The following is a 15,472-nucleotide window of genomic DNA, read 5'->3' as shown; positions in this document are numbered from 1 at the left end:
CTGTGCATGAGTCTCTACATCGGGAACATTTCTCATCGAATCTGTAGTTCGAGCTACTTGGCTATCGTCTTATTGTGCCGTACATGTTACCAAAAAAACTCAATGAACGAAATCAGCTTTCGGTTTCTGCGTCATCATCTTGTGCGAATGTTTGTGGACGTTCCCTCAGCGCAACGGCAGATGATGTGCTACGTCCCTGATGTAGGAGCTGCACATTTTGTTGCTATGGTGAGGTGACACCTTCGCGCCGATATGGGCAAAGATGGAGTGGTCCAGGAGGACTTGTAGTTTGGTCTCCAAGGTCACGTGCTTCGAACCCCATTTATTTCTGTGTTTGGGGCCACGTTAGTGTGTAGTGTACGCTACTCCTTTTAACAAGGTTGAAAAATTTGAGCAGAGACCTGTCAACGTTTGTCAGCGATTTCGAAATGATCAAGGCGTGTTTGAAAGTATTGGAAATAAATCGCTTCGGAGGGTACAGGTCAGCATCTGGGTGCACTTTGAACACCTCATTTTGCTGTTGTCGTGTTCATCCAACGAATTCAATGTCTTAGAGAGGCGGACTTTGGTCCTAGACTATTGTTTTGTCAGTAGACGCAACAGCAAACTGTAGGCATCCTTACGTCTGACAATGAAGCAATGCTCACTTGTGATTGTGTGTTAAATCATCAAAGTACTCACGCTTGGAGTATCTGTAATAACTTTTCTTAATGTTCTGCAATACTGTCACCTTTTCCTAGCTGGGACGACGTTTACACAGAATTAAGTCAGTGGTGATTGTTAACTAGAAAGTCGCAGTTATTTGAGAAACGATTCTTTTGCTGAGCCATGTTTACTGAGAGCTTTTTGGTTGCAGTACCGTGTGTTTTCATGTGTCTGACCTTACGCCATTAATGATGATACACCCTATGTGAACAGTAAGCTTCCATCACGGAACTTACCGTGCCGGTTGTTTGGAAGCGAATAAGTGAGGGGGCTTACCTGTCGGCGGCGATGCGCTTGGAGGCGACGTCGAGCACGTACCCGGCCCTGCCCAGCTCCCGCGCCTTGGCAGTGGTGTGCAGCGCCTGCTGGGCGCGGTAGGCGGGGGCCGTGACGGCCAGCGGCGGCGCCTTCGCCTCCACGGCGTCCCTCTCGCTGAGCGCGCCGCGGCCCGCCGACACCGCCGCCTCCACCTGAGTCGCGTCCTCAGGCGGGCCGCTCCACTGCGGCTCTCCTTTATCTGTGAACACCCGCCAGTGCGCTCTGATGCTGCCCGAGATGCACAACTTCGGACAGCCTGAAACATTTGGCTCCAACGTCCTGTCTTCGTGAATACCTCAAGGATCAGTTCTGACCTCGTCCACATACCTTCTTTGCACAGCCAGACACACCCCCAGACCCGTATATACACTATGTGATCAATAGTATCCGGACACCCCTAAAACATACGTTTTTTATGTTAGGTGCACTGTACTGCCACCTACTGACGGACACTCCATACCAGCGACCTCAGTAGTCATTAGAAGAATGGGGCGCTACGCGGAACTCACGGACTGCCAAAGTGGTCAGGTGATTGGGTGTCACTTCTGTCATACGTCTCTACGCGAGATTTCCACACTCCTGAATATCCCTAGGTCTACTGTTTCCGACGGGATAGTGAAGTGGAAACGTGAAGGGAAACGTACAGCACAAAAGCGTACAGGCCGACATCGTCTGCTGACAGACAGAGACCGCCGACAGTTGAAGAGGGTCGTAATGTGTAATAGGCAGACATATATCCAGACCATCACCCAGGAATTCCAAACTGCTTCACGATCCACTGCAAATATTATGACAGTTAGGCGGGAGGTGAGAAAACTTGGATTTCATAGTCGAGCGGCTACCCATAAGCCACACACCACGCAGGTAAATGCCAAACGACGCCTCGCTTGGTGTAAGGAGCGTAAACACTGGACGATTGAATAGTGGAAAAACGTTGTGCGGACTGACGAATCACGGTACACAATGTGGCGATCCGATGGCAGGGTGTGGGTATGGCGAATGGTCGGTGAAGGGCATCTGCCAGAGTGTGTAGCGCCAACAGTAAAATTTGGATGTGGTGGTTTTATAGTGTGGCCGTGTGTTTCATGGAGAGTGCTTGCACCTCTTGTTGTTTTGCGTGGCACTATCACAGCACAGGCCTACATTGATGTTTTACGCACCTTCTTGCTTCCCTCTGTTGAAGAACAATTCGGGGATGGCAATTGCATCTTTCAACACGATCCAGCACCTGTTCGTAATGTACGGCCTTTGGCGGAGTGGTTACACGATAATAATATCCCTGCAATGGAGTGGCGTTACAGAGTCCTGACCTGAATCCTATAGAACACCTTTGGGATGTTTTAGAACGCCGGCTTCGTGCCAGGCCTCACCGACCGATACCTCCCCTCAATGCAGCACTCCGTGAAGAATGGGCTGCCACTCCCCAAGAAACCTTCCAGCACATGATTGAATGTATGCCTGCGAGAGTGGAAGCTGTCATCAAGGCTAAAGGTGGGCCAACACCATACGGAATTCCAGCATTACCGATGGAGGGCGCCGCGAACTTGTAAGTTTGTAAGTCATCTTCAGCTAGGTGTCCGGATACTTTTGCTCACGTAGTGGGTATCAACGTCCTGTGTTCATGAGTACCTCAAGGATCAGTTCTGTCCTCGTCAATATACCTTCTTATATATATATATATATAGGGTGGTCCATTGATCGTGACCGGGCCAAATATCTCACGAAATAAGCGTCAAACGAAAACACTGCAAAGAACGAAACTTGTCTAGCTTGAAGGGGAAACCAGATGATGCTGTGGTTGGCCCGCTAGATGCTTTTTTTAAAATAGGAACCCCAATTTTTATTACATATTCGTGTAGTACGTAAAGAAACATGAATGTTTTAGTTGGACCACTTTTTTCGCTTTGTGATAGATGCCGCTGTAACAGTCACAAACATGTGGCTCACAATTTTAGACGAACAGTTGGTAACAGGCAGGTTTTTTAAATTAAAGTACAAAACGTAGGTACGTTTGAACATTTTATTTCGGTTCTTCCAATGTGATACATGTACCTTTGTGAACTTATCATTTCTGAGAACGTATGCTGTTACAGCGTGATTACCTGTAAGTACCACATTAATGCAATAAATGCTCAAAATGATGTCCGTCAACCTCAATGCAGTTGGCAATACGTGTAACGACATTTCTCTCAACAGCGAGTAGTTCGCCTACCGTAATGTTCGCACATGCATTGACAATGCGCTGACGCATGTTGTCAGGCGTTGTCGGTGGATCACGATAACAAATATCCTTCAACTTTCGCCACAGAAATAAATCCGGGGACGTCAGGTCCGGTGAATGTGCGGCGGGCCGAGGTATGGTGCTTCGACGACCAAACGACCTGTCATGAAATATGATATTCAATACCGCTTCAACCGCAGGCGAGCTATGTGCCGGACGTCCATCATGTTGCAAGTACATCGCCATTCTGTCATGCAGTGAAACATCTTGTAGTAACATCGGTCAAACATTATGTAGGAAATCAGCATACATTGCACCATTTAGATTGCCATCGATAAAATGGGGGCCAATTATCCTTCCTCCCATAATGCCGCACCATGCATTAACCCACCAAGTTCGCTGATGTTCCACTTGTCGCAGCCATCGTGGATTTTCCGTTGCCCAATAGTGCATATTATGCCGGTTTACGTTACCGCTGTTGGTGAATGACGCTTCGTCGCTAAATCGAACGCGTGAAAAAATCTGTCATCGTCCCGTAATTTCTCTTGTGGCCAGTGGCAGAACTGTACACGACGTTTAAAGTCGTCGCCATGCAATTCCTGGTTCATAGGAATATGGTACTGATGCAATCGATGTTGATGTAGCATTCTCAACACCGACGTTTTTGAGATTCCCGATTCTCGAGCAATTTGTCTGCTACTGATATGCGGATTAGCCGCGACGGCAGCTAAAACACGTACTTGGGTATCATTATTTGTCGCAGGTCGTGGTTGACGTTTCACATGTGGCTGAACACTTCCTGTTTCCTTAAATAACGTAACTATCCGGCGAACGGTCCGGACACTTGGATGATGTCGTCCAGGATACCGAACAGCATACATAGCACATGCCCGTTGGGCATTTTGACCACAATAGCCATAGGTCAACACCATATCGACCTTTTCCGCAATTGGTGAACGGACCATTTTAACACGGGTAATGTATCACGAAGCAAATAGCGTCCGCACTGGCAGTATGTTACGTGATACCACGTACTTATACGTTTGTGACTATTACAGCGCCTTTTATCACAAAGCGAAAAAAGTGGTCCAACTAAAACATTCATATTTCTCTACGTACTTCACGAATATGTAATAAAAATGGGGGTTCCTATTTAAAAAAACGCAGTTGATATCCGTTTGACCTATGGCAGCGCCATCTAGCGGGCCAACGATAGCGCCATCTGGTTTTCTCCTTCAAGCTAGACGAGTTTCGTTCTTTGTAGTTTTTTCGTTTGATGCTTATTTCGTGAGATATTTGGCCCTGTCACTATCAATGGACGCTGAAACTTTGAAAGGTTATAGCTCCCAAACTAAAAGTGATAGGAATGTAATTTATACTGATGTATACTCAGCTGGTGTTACTGAATCCAGTGCATGATAGAAACAACTACTGTTGCACTTAAAAAACTATGAACAGACAAAACATGGAAGTATATTTTTCCAAATGAATTACATCTAAAAAGGCACTAACCTAAAAACGAATTTTTAAACTTTCTTGTTCGTGGCGGTAATATTTTCACTATTCGTAAAATCACGGCCTTTACGCAATTTTTTTTGAATAATTTGCAGTTTCCCTGCAGATTAAAATTACTAACTTGGAGTGGAAAATTTTCCATACTCTAGCTGATCTCTAGGATCTTGAATGTACGTTCCCTAACTTGTATCCTGGATAGTCATTATCACCCCATTTAATTCCAGACAACTGTACATTCCACCTTGCGTGCAAGCTTATCTTTCGCAAACACGATTTTGCACAACTTAACTGAAATTTTCTCATGCCTCACTACACATTACATATGCTCTAATCAGGGAATCGAGAACCACATTGTTTTGCCCCTAACAGTGGTCCTTATGAATCCCGTCAGAAAATACGAAGTCTGAGTCGCATCAAAACTGTAATGCGGATTCTGGGTCCAGATGTCTGTAGGCTGGGAAACATGTCGCTATAAGTGTGCCGGATGCTCATTAGTTACCAGGAGGGTTGAAGAGCGTTAAGTTGCTTCGTTTGGCTAATAGAAATATGGAACCAGTATAAAATGTTTTCTGCACAGCACCTAGTCTACAAATGACGCCTGAAGATGCGAAATGATATTAATTATGTGGCCGATGCTACTTCTGTGGACCAAGCGCATCGGACTGTAACTATAGAAAACACTAATTCTTCGTTGTCGTGTGGTGGACAAGGAGAGACATTAGTCATGTATAAGCAGAGAGATTTCAAACAACTGATTGCGAGATGGGTGCCCTGGCATATCACTCCCGTACTGAAATAGCGACATGTTGACCCGTGTGAATAACGTCTGTGGCTCATTAAACAAGAAAAAGATGCATTTCGTGCAGACACCGTCACCGTCGACAAAGCGTGGATCCACTGCACCGAAGTGTAAGGTATACCGGGATGCAGATACAAAATCTGATCAAAATTTAGTAATGAAGAGTGGGCTGAAGATAAAGAGAACGACCGGAAGAATGAAGAAATAGAATACTGAAATAGTGAGGAATGAATGATGATGAGTGTTTGAAGTTCTCTGAGCTTGTAGGCACAGAGATAATGAATACCACAGTACACAATTTAGATGAAGAAAAATTGATGTTCCTAAAAAAGGATAATCACTGAACCTGGACAAAGAAATACAGGAATAGAGAAAGTAACTGCGAAAAACTTGGGTGACAAAAGGTATACTTCAAGACGAAAAAAAATAAAAGTTTACAAGTGGAACTAAAATTCGGGTTGAAAGGATATCAGTGATAAGATGCGTTGTTGACATTTCTGTCCTCAGTGAAAGTGCGGAAGAATTACCATTACCTTTCGAACGGAATGAACAGTCTAAAGAGCAAATAATATAGACTGAGAGTAAACCAAAAAAAGACGAGGGCAGTGAGGAGTAGCAGAAGTGAGATGAGAGCTAAACCTCAGATCAAGAAAGGGCATCACATTGTACATAAAGTGAACAAATTCTCCTTAACTGGAAACAAAACTACACATCACAGACGAATCGAGGTAACGAAGTCTATTAGTATGAAACGTAGGTGATAAAATGAGGAAGAAATTTCTGAGAAAGTACGTTTGGATCTCAACATTGTTTCAAGTGAATGATGGAAGTGGAAAAACTGGAAAAGAATTCAACGATGCTCTCTTTTTGTGTTGTTGATGAAGTGCGCTGAAAATTAAGTAGACGGACAAGAAACGAGGAGGTTTTTTGAAGTATCGGCGGGAAAAGAAATATGTGGAAAACAAAGACAAGAAAAAGGGACAGGATGATAGCACGTATGTTAAGACATCAGGGAAAAACTTTTATGGTATTAGATGGAGGCACAGAAGACAAAAATTGAGGGAAAATCATAGATTCGGATATATCCAACAAATAATTGAGAATGTTTGGTGTAAGTGCTAATATGACTTGAAGTGGTTGGAGTAGGAAAGGAGGTCGTAACGTGCCATATAAAACTAATCTGAAGAACGATACCAAAAAGAAAAAAGACTCGCAGAAACGTATACTCCAACCATATAACAAATCTTCAACGACCTTCCCTTGAAATTCTACAAAATCTAAACTGTATGTCTTTCACTTCTCCTCTGGCAGTTCTCAGAAAATCCAGCGACTTCTGCAACATTTAAATCTGTCCAAAAATAATACGTTTCCCACTTACAGCGTCACGCATTATCGTATCATAATAATCACTCCTTTCATCTCTGTCAACCCTCACTCACTTCATTCCTGGTGCAGGACCTTCAAGTAGGGATCACCATTAATAACACGTCAAGTGAATATACGTAGTAGGCTGATGAGTCGTAGTACGGTATCCGTCCAACGAATTGCTTCTTTCGTAGAAGTCACACGCTCGTTCTACTCACACATACACAACCCCGAGAGAGGAACCGCGTGAGTTCCTTCAAGGCCACGAAAGTTGCCTCTCGTCAGCCCACGCGACACAGTCTGGATGAAGGCCTGTGGACGCTGCTCACCTTTCAGAGGCCACGTCAGCTGCAGCAGCTTGGCGACGTTCACGGGCAGAACCGTCGTGTCCGTGTTGTTCACCTCGTCCATCACGTCGTGGTTCACCGAGTAAGAGACCGTGATCACCGCCGCAGCCACGAAGATCGCCCTATGGCATAACAGGTAACACCGAAACTTTACACTTCAACTTTCTATTTCAGGTAAATGGAATAGGAAAGTGGATATGTTGCAAGGATCTGTTTCTTATACAGGGGAAAAAGCAGAAATCTGAAAGACAAACACAATACTAAATTATGAAATCCTGGTAAATAAAACTGTCTCGGTGGCTAAAACGCTTTGTTATTGTTGTTTTTTAAGCACATTCAGTGAGTAAAAACATACAGAGTCACTGTAACATGTTTTAGAATGTGCAAACAAAATATTTCAGAATAGTGACAGTTACGGATCCGACGACAATGAACAGTTTTCAAATATGTCACAGAAATTAGTTTCTTGCCTTCACCCCAGCAAGCACATTACCTCTCAATACCCCGAACCTGCTATAAACACACCAAATAGTAATGAAGCAGCATAGATTCATTCATTACAGTTGCGCTAGCTGCATGGAAAAGAAAGTACATAACAGTGACTTTAATAGTTACTTGTAATGTTAACTGTGATGCACATTTTGAACCGATAAATAGCAGTGTCATTAGTTCTGCATAAATGATTTTCAGTGAAAATCTTACGGATATTCCCCTCCCATTCAGATAAGGAAGTCACAGTTATTTCAACGATCAGTCACAACTATTAGCTTAAACAGTGACAGATAATTCTGACACGCCACAGATGACTGCGTCAGTTGTAGTGTCAAGAAACATAACAACGAAATATAAACATACATTTAAAAGCTAGGAATTCTTTTCTGAAATAATTTGTCTGGAATGTCTGGAATGTCAAGAAACATAAAACGAAATATAAACATACATTTAAAAGCTAGGAATTCTTATCTGAAAGAATTTGTCTGGAATGTAGCCTTGTATGGATGTGGAAGTGAAGTGATAGTATAGAAGGACACCCAAGAATAAGTCTAATACGTAATGAAGACGTAATGAATCGGATGGAGGTGACAAAAAGTTTATGCCACAATCTACTAAAAGCAGGGATAGGTTGATAGTAAACATCCTAAGGCATCAAGGAACAGTCAATTTGGTTACGGAGGGACGCATTAGTGGTAAAAATTGCAGAGGAAGGCCTAGATAGGCCTAGGTTCAGGTGGGTGTAGATTGGAATTATTATCCAGAGATGTAGAGGTTTACACGGTGTTCTGGCTGAAGGACTAGACTTATGGCTGAATGTGACAAGAGTAACAAAATCTGCGATTAATCACAGACAAAAATATTTATGGCACTCGGTAAAGTCATACACTATGTGATCAAAAGTATCCGGACACCCCCAAAAAATACGTTTTTCGTATTAGGTGCATTGTGCTGCCACCTACTGCCTGGTACTCCGTATCAGCGACCTCAGTAGTCGTTAGACATCGTGAGAGAGCACAACAGGGCGCTCCGCGGAACTCACGGACTTCGAACGTCGTCAGGTGATTGGGTGTCACTTGTGTCATACGTCTGTACTCGAGATTCCACACTCCTAAATATCCCTAGGTCCACTGTTTCCTATGTGACAGGGAAGTGGAAACGTGAAGGGACGCGTACAGCACAAAAGCGTACAGGCCGACTTCGTCTGTTGAGTGGTTATACGCAGACATCTATCAAGACCATCACACAGGAATTCCAGATTGCAACAGGATCCACTCCAAGTACTATGACAATTAGGCGGGAGGTGAGAAAACTTGGATTTCATGGTCGACCGGCTGCTCATAACCCACACATCACGCCGGTAAATGCCAAACGACGCCTCGTCTGGTGTAAGGACTGTAAATATTGGGCGATTGAACAGTGGAAAAACATTGTGTAGAATGATGAATCACGGTACACAATGTGGCGATCCGATGGCAGGGTGTGGTTATGGCGAATGCCCGTTAAACGTCGTCTTCCAGCGTGTGTAGTAGCAACTGTAAAATTCGGAGGCGGTGGTGTTATGGTGTGGTCGTGTTTTCCAGCCTAATGTTCGGATGTGGGAGTCGGAGAATACACATATCGTGTTACAGCAGCTAAGAGACAGCCCGAAAGTGAATACATGGTGTAGCTTAATGTGCAACTCAGTCACTGGACTTTTTTCAATGAGCCTACCATTATGGGCGACAGCTCACCCAGACATTTGATCCTCACTCAGTTACAGGAATTACAACCATTAGTAGAGTTTCAACAAGATGGTGCAGCGCTACGCTGAAGCTTATTTGTACGTAAGTACTTTGATGAAATCTTTGCGGGCGGGTGGATAGTTAGAAGACGGTTGGCAGTCAAGTCCCCCATGTTCACCAGACGTACGCCTTCTTGATTTTTTATGGGGGTTACGTTAAGAATAAAGCGTTCAGCTCACCAGCTCCTGATGTGCAAACTCTTACAGGAAAAACACGAGATGCTGTAGAAGTGGTGGTGTAAGAGATGTTGGCAAAGACATGGAGAGAATTTAAGTATCGCCTAGACATTCTACGGAAAACAACGCAACATATGTGGAACTGTACCCATAGCTAATTCTACGATTTAAACTACGATTTGCAACAAACCGCATCGCTGTATCTTGCATAGCATCTTAGATGATTTTTTTTATATATATAATCAGAAAAATACTTTATGCTCACCGTGTACACTGAACTCTTCGGCCTCTCTGATTATCACACTGCAGACTACTATCAAAAGACTTCCATCTCCCTTACCTTTTCAAAGGCAGTACGTAATCTGTACATAAATTAAAGTGTCTGGACTTTCATCGTAGCTCCTTTTTTTGTCTTCTCTGTGCTGCCGGAAGTCGTTATTACGATAAATTTCAAGAAAGAGACCTGCAGAATCCATGAATATCTAGACTCAACCGCAAACAATTCCAACAAATCGCCTAGCAACAGTGACTCAAAACTACAGTCGCCTGCATCTGAGGAAACGCTGCGGAGGTGCCATACAAATGTAAGTAAAACTGACTTTGAGACTAGTTATCCTGTTAGCAACACCAAGCCTACATTAACTGTCACGGATTATTTCTGGTCGAACGAAGTGTATCTCTAGAAACACATGTTAACTACAGACGTCATAACATGCCCGCGAAGCTACAGATAGCCCAGAAACAACATTCACGCCCGTAGAGCACATTTGTCACCGTAGATAATAGTCTTTCTGACCAATTTAGTCTTGGAAACCATATGCAACTGCAGAAACCATAATGGATCACGGAGGTATCAGTTCAAACCGTACATAGCTTGTCCCTGAGATCATACTTACCTCCAGACCACTAACAGCAGATGTAGTAATTGCCCTCAGGTGTCGCAGTTATCTGTGGAAGCCACAGTTTGGCCTCAGAAATCATAGTTACTTTGTAGCATCGTTGTTACTCAGTCCAGTCTGCAATTGGTAATGTAATCAAGCAACAGATTCGTCGATGCGTTTTTCGTCGCTTATAGGGTTATTTGTTTTACGTTGACATCATTTTCTATTTATGATTGTGTTCCTTTGAATACAATTCTTTTTAATTGTTCTTCTTGAATAAAGTTGTTGAAGGTCAGAAGCAGGCGGATTTTGCGTGGTAATGTGCATTATTCCAACCAGTAACACGTTGCAGATGAGTACGAGAACTATATCGCAATTAGCTTAATGCTTCTTGCATCCAATCTGCTAAGTGTGATACACAGAGTAACGGAAAAGGAAACTGAGGATCTGTTAGATGGTGATCAGTTTGGTTTTGGATTTTGTTATTTATAACGGAAACAAGAAAGTCCAAGACATGTCCAGAGAATTTGTAGACCTGGAAAAAAGCTTTTGATAACGTAAAATGGTGCAGGTTATTTATAACGGAAACAAGAAAGTCCAAGACATGTCCAGAGAATTTGTAGACCTGGAAAAAAGCTTTTGATAACGTAAAATGGTGCAGGTTATTAGAAGTACTTAGAAAAGAAATAATAGGGAACTATAGTGAAAGGTGGGTGACATGGAAGACAATATTTTCTAGAACTAAGAGAGAACATAAGAATGCAAGGCAAAGAACGAAGTACTTAGACTAAAAAGAGTAATACAGGGGCCGGCCGGTGTGGCCGAGCGGTTCTAGGCGCTACAGCCTGGAGCCGGGCGACCGCTACGGTCACAGGTTCGAATCCTGCCTCGGGCATGGATGTGTGTGATGTCCTTAGGTTAGTTAGGTTTAAGTAGTTCTAGGTTCTAGGGGACTGATGACCTTAGATATTAAGTCCCATGGTGCTCAGAGAGATTTGAACCATCTGAGTAAGACAGGGAAGCAGTCTTTCACCCCTACTGTTCGAGAGTAGAACTAAAATTCAGAGTGAAAGTATTTCGATGACAGTGTTAGCTGACGACATTGCTATCCTCAGTGAAAGTGAAGAATTTTAGGACATACTGTATACAATGAAGACTCTTATGAGTACACAACATAGACTGAGGGTAAACGGAAGAAAGACAAAAGGAATCACGAGCAGCAGAAGTAAGATTAGCAGTAAAACTGCCTCTAAATTGGGGACCACAAAGTTAAGTAATAGTGGCACATTGGAAGCAAAATAACGCACGACATACGAAGAAAGGAACACATAAAAAGCAGATTAGAACAGGAAAGGAAGGCACTTTTGGCCAAGATAAATCTGCTAGTATCAAACATCGACTTTAATCTGAGGAAGACATTTCTCAGAATGCACGTTTCAGATGTGTTACGACCCGTGACTCTACCCTTCATTCGATCTCTGCGAAACCCTACATTTCACCAGGATAATGGGCGACCGCATGTTGCAGGTCCTGTGCGGGCCTTTCTGGATACAGAAAATGTTCGACTGCTGCCCTGGCCAGCACATTCTCCAGACCTCTCACCAATTGAAAACCGGAAAATACACTACTGGCCATTAAAACTGCTACACCACGAAGATGACGTGCTACAGACGCGAAATTTAACCGGCAGGGAGAAGATGCTGTGATATGCAAATGATTAGCTTTTCATAGCATTCACACAAGGTTGGCGCGCGGTGGCGACACCTACAACGTGCTGACATGAGGAAAGTTTCCAAACGATTTCTCATACACAAACAGCAGTTGACCGGCATTGCCTGGTAAAACGTTGTTGTGATGCCTCGTGTAAGGAGGAGAAACGCGTACCATCAAGTTTCCGACTTTGATACAGGTCGGATTGTAGCCTATCGCGATGGCGGTTTATCGTATCGCGACGTTGCTGCTCGCGTTGGTCGAGATCCAATGACTGTTAGCAGAATGTGGAATCGGTGGGTTCAGGAGGGTAATACGGAACGCCGTGCTGGATCCCAAAGGCCTCGTATCACTAGCAGTCAAGATGACAGGCATCTTATCCGCATGGCTGTAACGGATCGTGCAGTCACGTCTTGATCCCTGAGTCAACAGATGGGGACGTTTACAAGACAACAACCACCTGCACAAACAGTTCGACGACGTTTGCAGCAGCATGGACTATCATCTCGGAGACCATGGCTGCGGTTACCCTTGACGCTGCATCACAGACAGGAGCGCCTCGATGGTGTATTCAACGACGAACTTGGGTGCACGAATGGCAAAACGTCAATTTTTTCGGATGAATCCAGGTTCTGTTTACAGCGTCATGACGGTCGCATCCGTGTTTGGCGACATCGCGGTGAACGCACATTGGAAGCGTGTATTCGTCATCGCCAAACTGGCGTATCACCCGGCGTGGTGGTACGGGGTGCCATTGGTTACACGTCTCGGTCACCTCTTGTTCGCATTGACGGCACTTTGAACAGCGGACGTTACATTTCAGATGTGTTACGACCCGTGGCTCTACCCTTCATTCGATCTCTGAGAAACCCTACATTTCACCAGGATAATAGACGACCGCATGTTGCAGGTCCTGTACGGGTCTTTCTGGATACAGAAAATGTTCGACTGCTGCCCTGGCCAGCACATTCTCCAGACCTCTCACCAGTTGAAAACGTCTGGTCAATCGTGGCCGAGCAACTGGCTCGTCACAATACGCCAGTCACTACTCTTGATGAACTCTGGTATCGAGTTGAAGCTGCATGGGCAGCTGTACCTGTACACGCCATCCAAGCTCTGTTTGACTCAATGCCCAGGTGTATCATGGCCGTTATTACGGCCAGAGGTGGTTGTTCTGGGTACTGATTTCTCAGGACCTATGTATCCAAATTGCGTGAAAATGGAATCAGATGTCAGTTCTAGTATAATATATTTGTCCAATGAATACCCGTTTATCATCTGCGTTTCTTGTCGGTGTAGCAATTTTAATGGCCAGTAGTGTATAAGACAGAAGTGTTTAAGATGCGGCTCTATAGAAGGATACTGAAAATTTGGGGGGGCTGATAAGAGAAGGAATTAGAATATTCTCTACAGAGTTGGCGAAGAAACTAACATATTGAAAAAGAAGAGACAGGATGTTAGGACATGGGTTAAGACATCATTGAATACCTACCACTGTACTAGAGCGATTTGTAGTGGGTAAGAATTGAAAGTCAAGCTAGAGGTTTGAATACATCTAACAAATCAGTAAACAGGGAGCAAATACTGCTCTGCGATGAAGAGGTTGGCACAAGAGAAGAATTCGCGACAGCCCATATCGAACCAGTCAGAAAAAGGAAAAAGACGTTGCTGTCTGATGTCAGTTCTAGTATAATGGCAGTGCCTGAAAATGGCGGTCACTGTTTGACGTGCGAGGCGGTGCTACTCACAGGAGTCTGCGATGAAGAGGTTGGCACAAGAGAAGAATTCGCGACAGCCCATATCGAACCAGTCAGAAAAAGGAAAAAGACGTTGCTGTCTGATGGTAGCGTTGCCAGTGCCTGAAAATGGCGGTCACTGTTTGACGTGCGAGGCGGCGCTACTCACAGGAGTCCGGCGCAGATGCAGCACTGGAACTGCCGTATCCTGGTGCGGTACAGCCTGTTGGGGTTCGTCATGAAGACGTACTGCGGCCCGGCTTCGGCGCCACGCAGAGGCGTGCGCTCGTTCGCCATGGCCTCGGCCTGCAACACAACACCAAAAACTGTTGCAACAAACGCTAAAGCAAAGCACAGCTTATGTAGAGAGCACCTGCAAATACAACATATAGGAAATTATATGAAACTTCCTGGCAGATTAAAACTGTGTGCCGGACCGAGGCTCGAACTCGGAACCTTTGCCTTTCGCGGGCTAGTGCAGAGTTTCATATCAGCGCACACTCTGCTGCAGAGTGAAAACCTCATTCTGGAAACATCCCCCAGGCTGTGGCTAAACCATGTCTCCGCAATATCCTTTCTTCCAGAAGTGCTACTTCTGTAAGGTTCGCAGAAGAGCTTCTGTGAAGTTTGGAAGATAGGAGACGAGCTACTGGCGGAATTAAAGTTGTGAGGACGGGTCGTGAGTCGTGCTTGGGTAGTTCAGTTGGTAGAGCACTTTCACGCGAAAGGCAAAGGTCCCGAGTTCGAGTCTCGATCCGGCACACAGTTTTAATCTGCCAGGAAGTTTCGTAAATCATTTGTTCTCAAAAACATAAAATATGTAAAAAAATTGTAAAATCAAGCGCACTATGTCGGATTCTACCCTAAACGTAACTTCGAGATCAGCAGAGCATATATTTGATTTTCTTTAGACATTTCCACCCCCTCCTCCCCCTTATTAGACGGACACAAAGGTGGCTGTTACCGATTAGTAGTGAGAAAAAGAAGACCTACAGCCTGACTGGCACTTTCAGAAAAAAACTCAGTGTACAAGCAAACGGGTCTCAACACGTTTATTGGAGTGTTCCCCTATCCGTCTGACTGGAGTGCACATATCACCTGTTGTAGTATGGACAGCAGTTATACTGAACTGGTGATCTCCTCGTTGGGGCGTTGGCTGCTGTGCAGTTTGCGGCGTAGCTGCAATTCACTGCCTACATGCTGGACACAATATGCCGTATGCAAACTATTAGGGCTGCAATTACCTCAGTACAAGGCAGAACACGAGTCAAGATTTCTCTTTGCTCACTAGCTAGGAACAGAAATTCGGCACAAGTATTCTTCTATAAAGAGGCACATCAGTGTACGTCAGACTGTACAGACGTGTAAAGAATTCTCTCAAAATCTTTCAGATGGCTCTAAGCACTGAGGTTATCAGTCCCCT

The 15,472-nt window shown here is 44.4% G+C and overlaps 1 protein-coding gene across 2 annotated transcripts in view; it reads right to left on the bottom strand.

The window, feature by feature from the left end:
* LOC124796262 overlaps positions 1-15,472 on the bottom strand; it is a 197,457-nt gene that overhangs the window by 83,011 nt on the left and 98,974 nt on the right. For both annotated transcript variants that reach the window (XM_047260371.1, XM_047260372.1), the window contains exons 3-5: positions 14,219-14,355; positions 7,253-7,392; positions 982-1,222 (exon numbers count right to left, since the gene is read on the bottom strand). In XM_047260371.1, the coding sequence (XP_047116327.1) occupies positions 982-1,222; positions 7,253-7,392; positions 14,219-14,355 (518 nt within the window). The remainder of the gene's footprint in view (positions 1-981; positions 1,223-7,252; positions 7,393-14,218; positions 14,356-15,472) is intronic.

This window comes from Schistocerca piceifrons, chromosome 4 (genome assembly GCF_021461385.2).
Source record: "Schistocerca piceifrons isolate TAMUIC-IGC-003096 chromosome 4, iqSchPice1.1, whole genome shotgun sequence".
NCBI lineage: Eukaryota > Metazoa > Arthropoda > Insecta > Orthoptera > Acrididae > Schistocerca > Schistocerca piceifrons.
The sequence above is the reverse complement of the archived record's forward strand: the minus strand, read 5'-3'. Positions and strand labels throughout refer to the sequence as shown.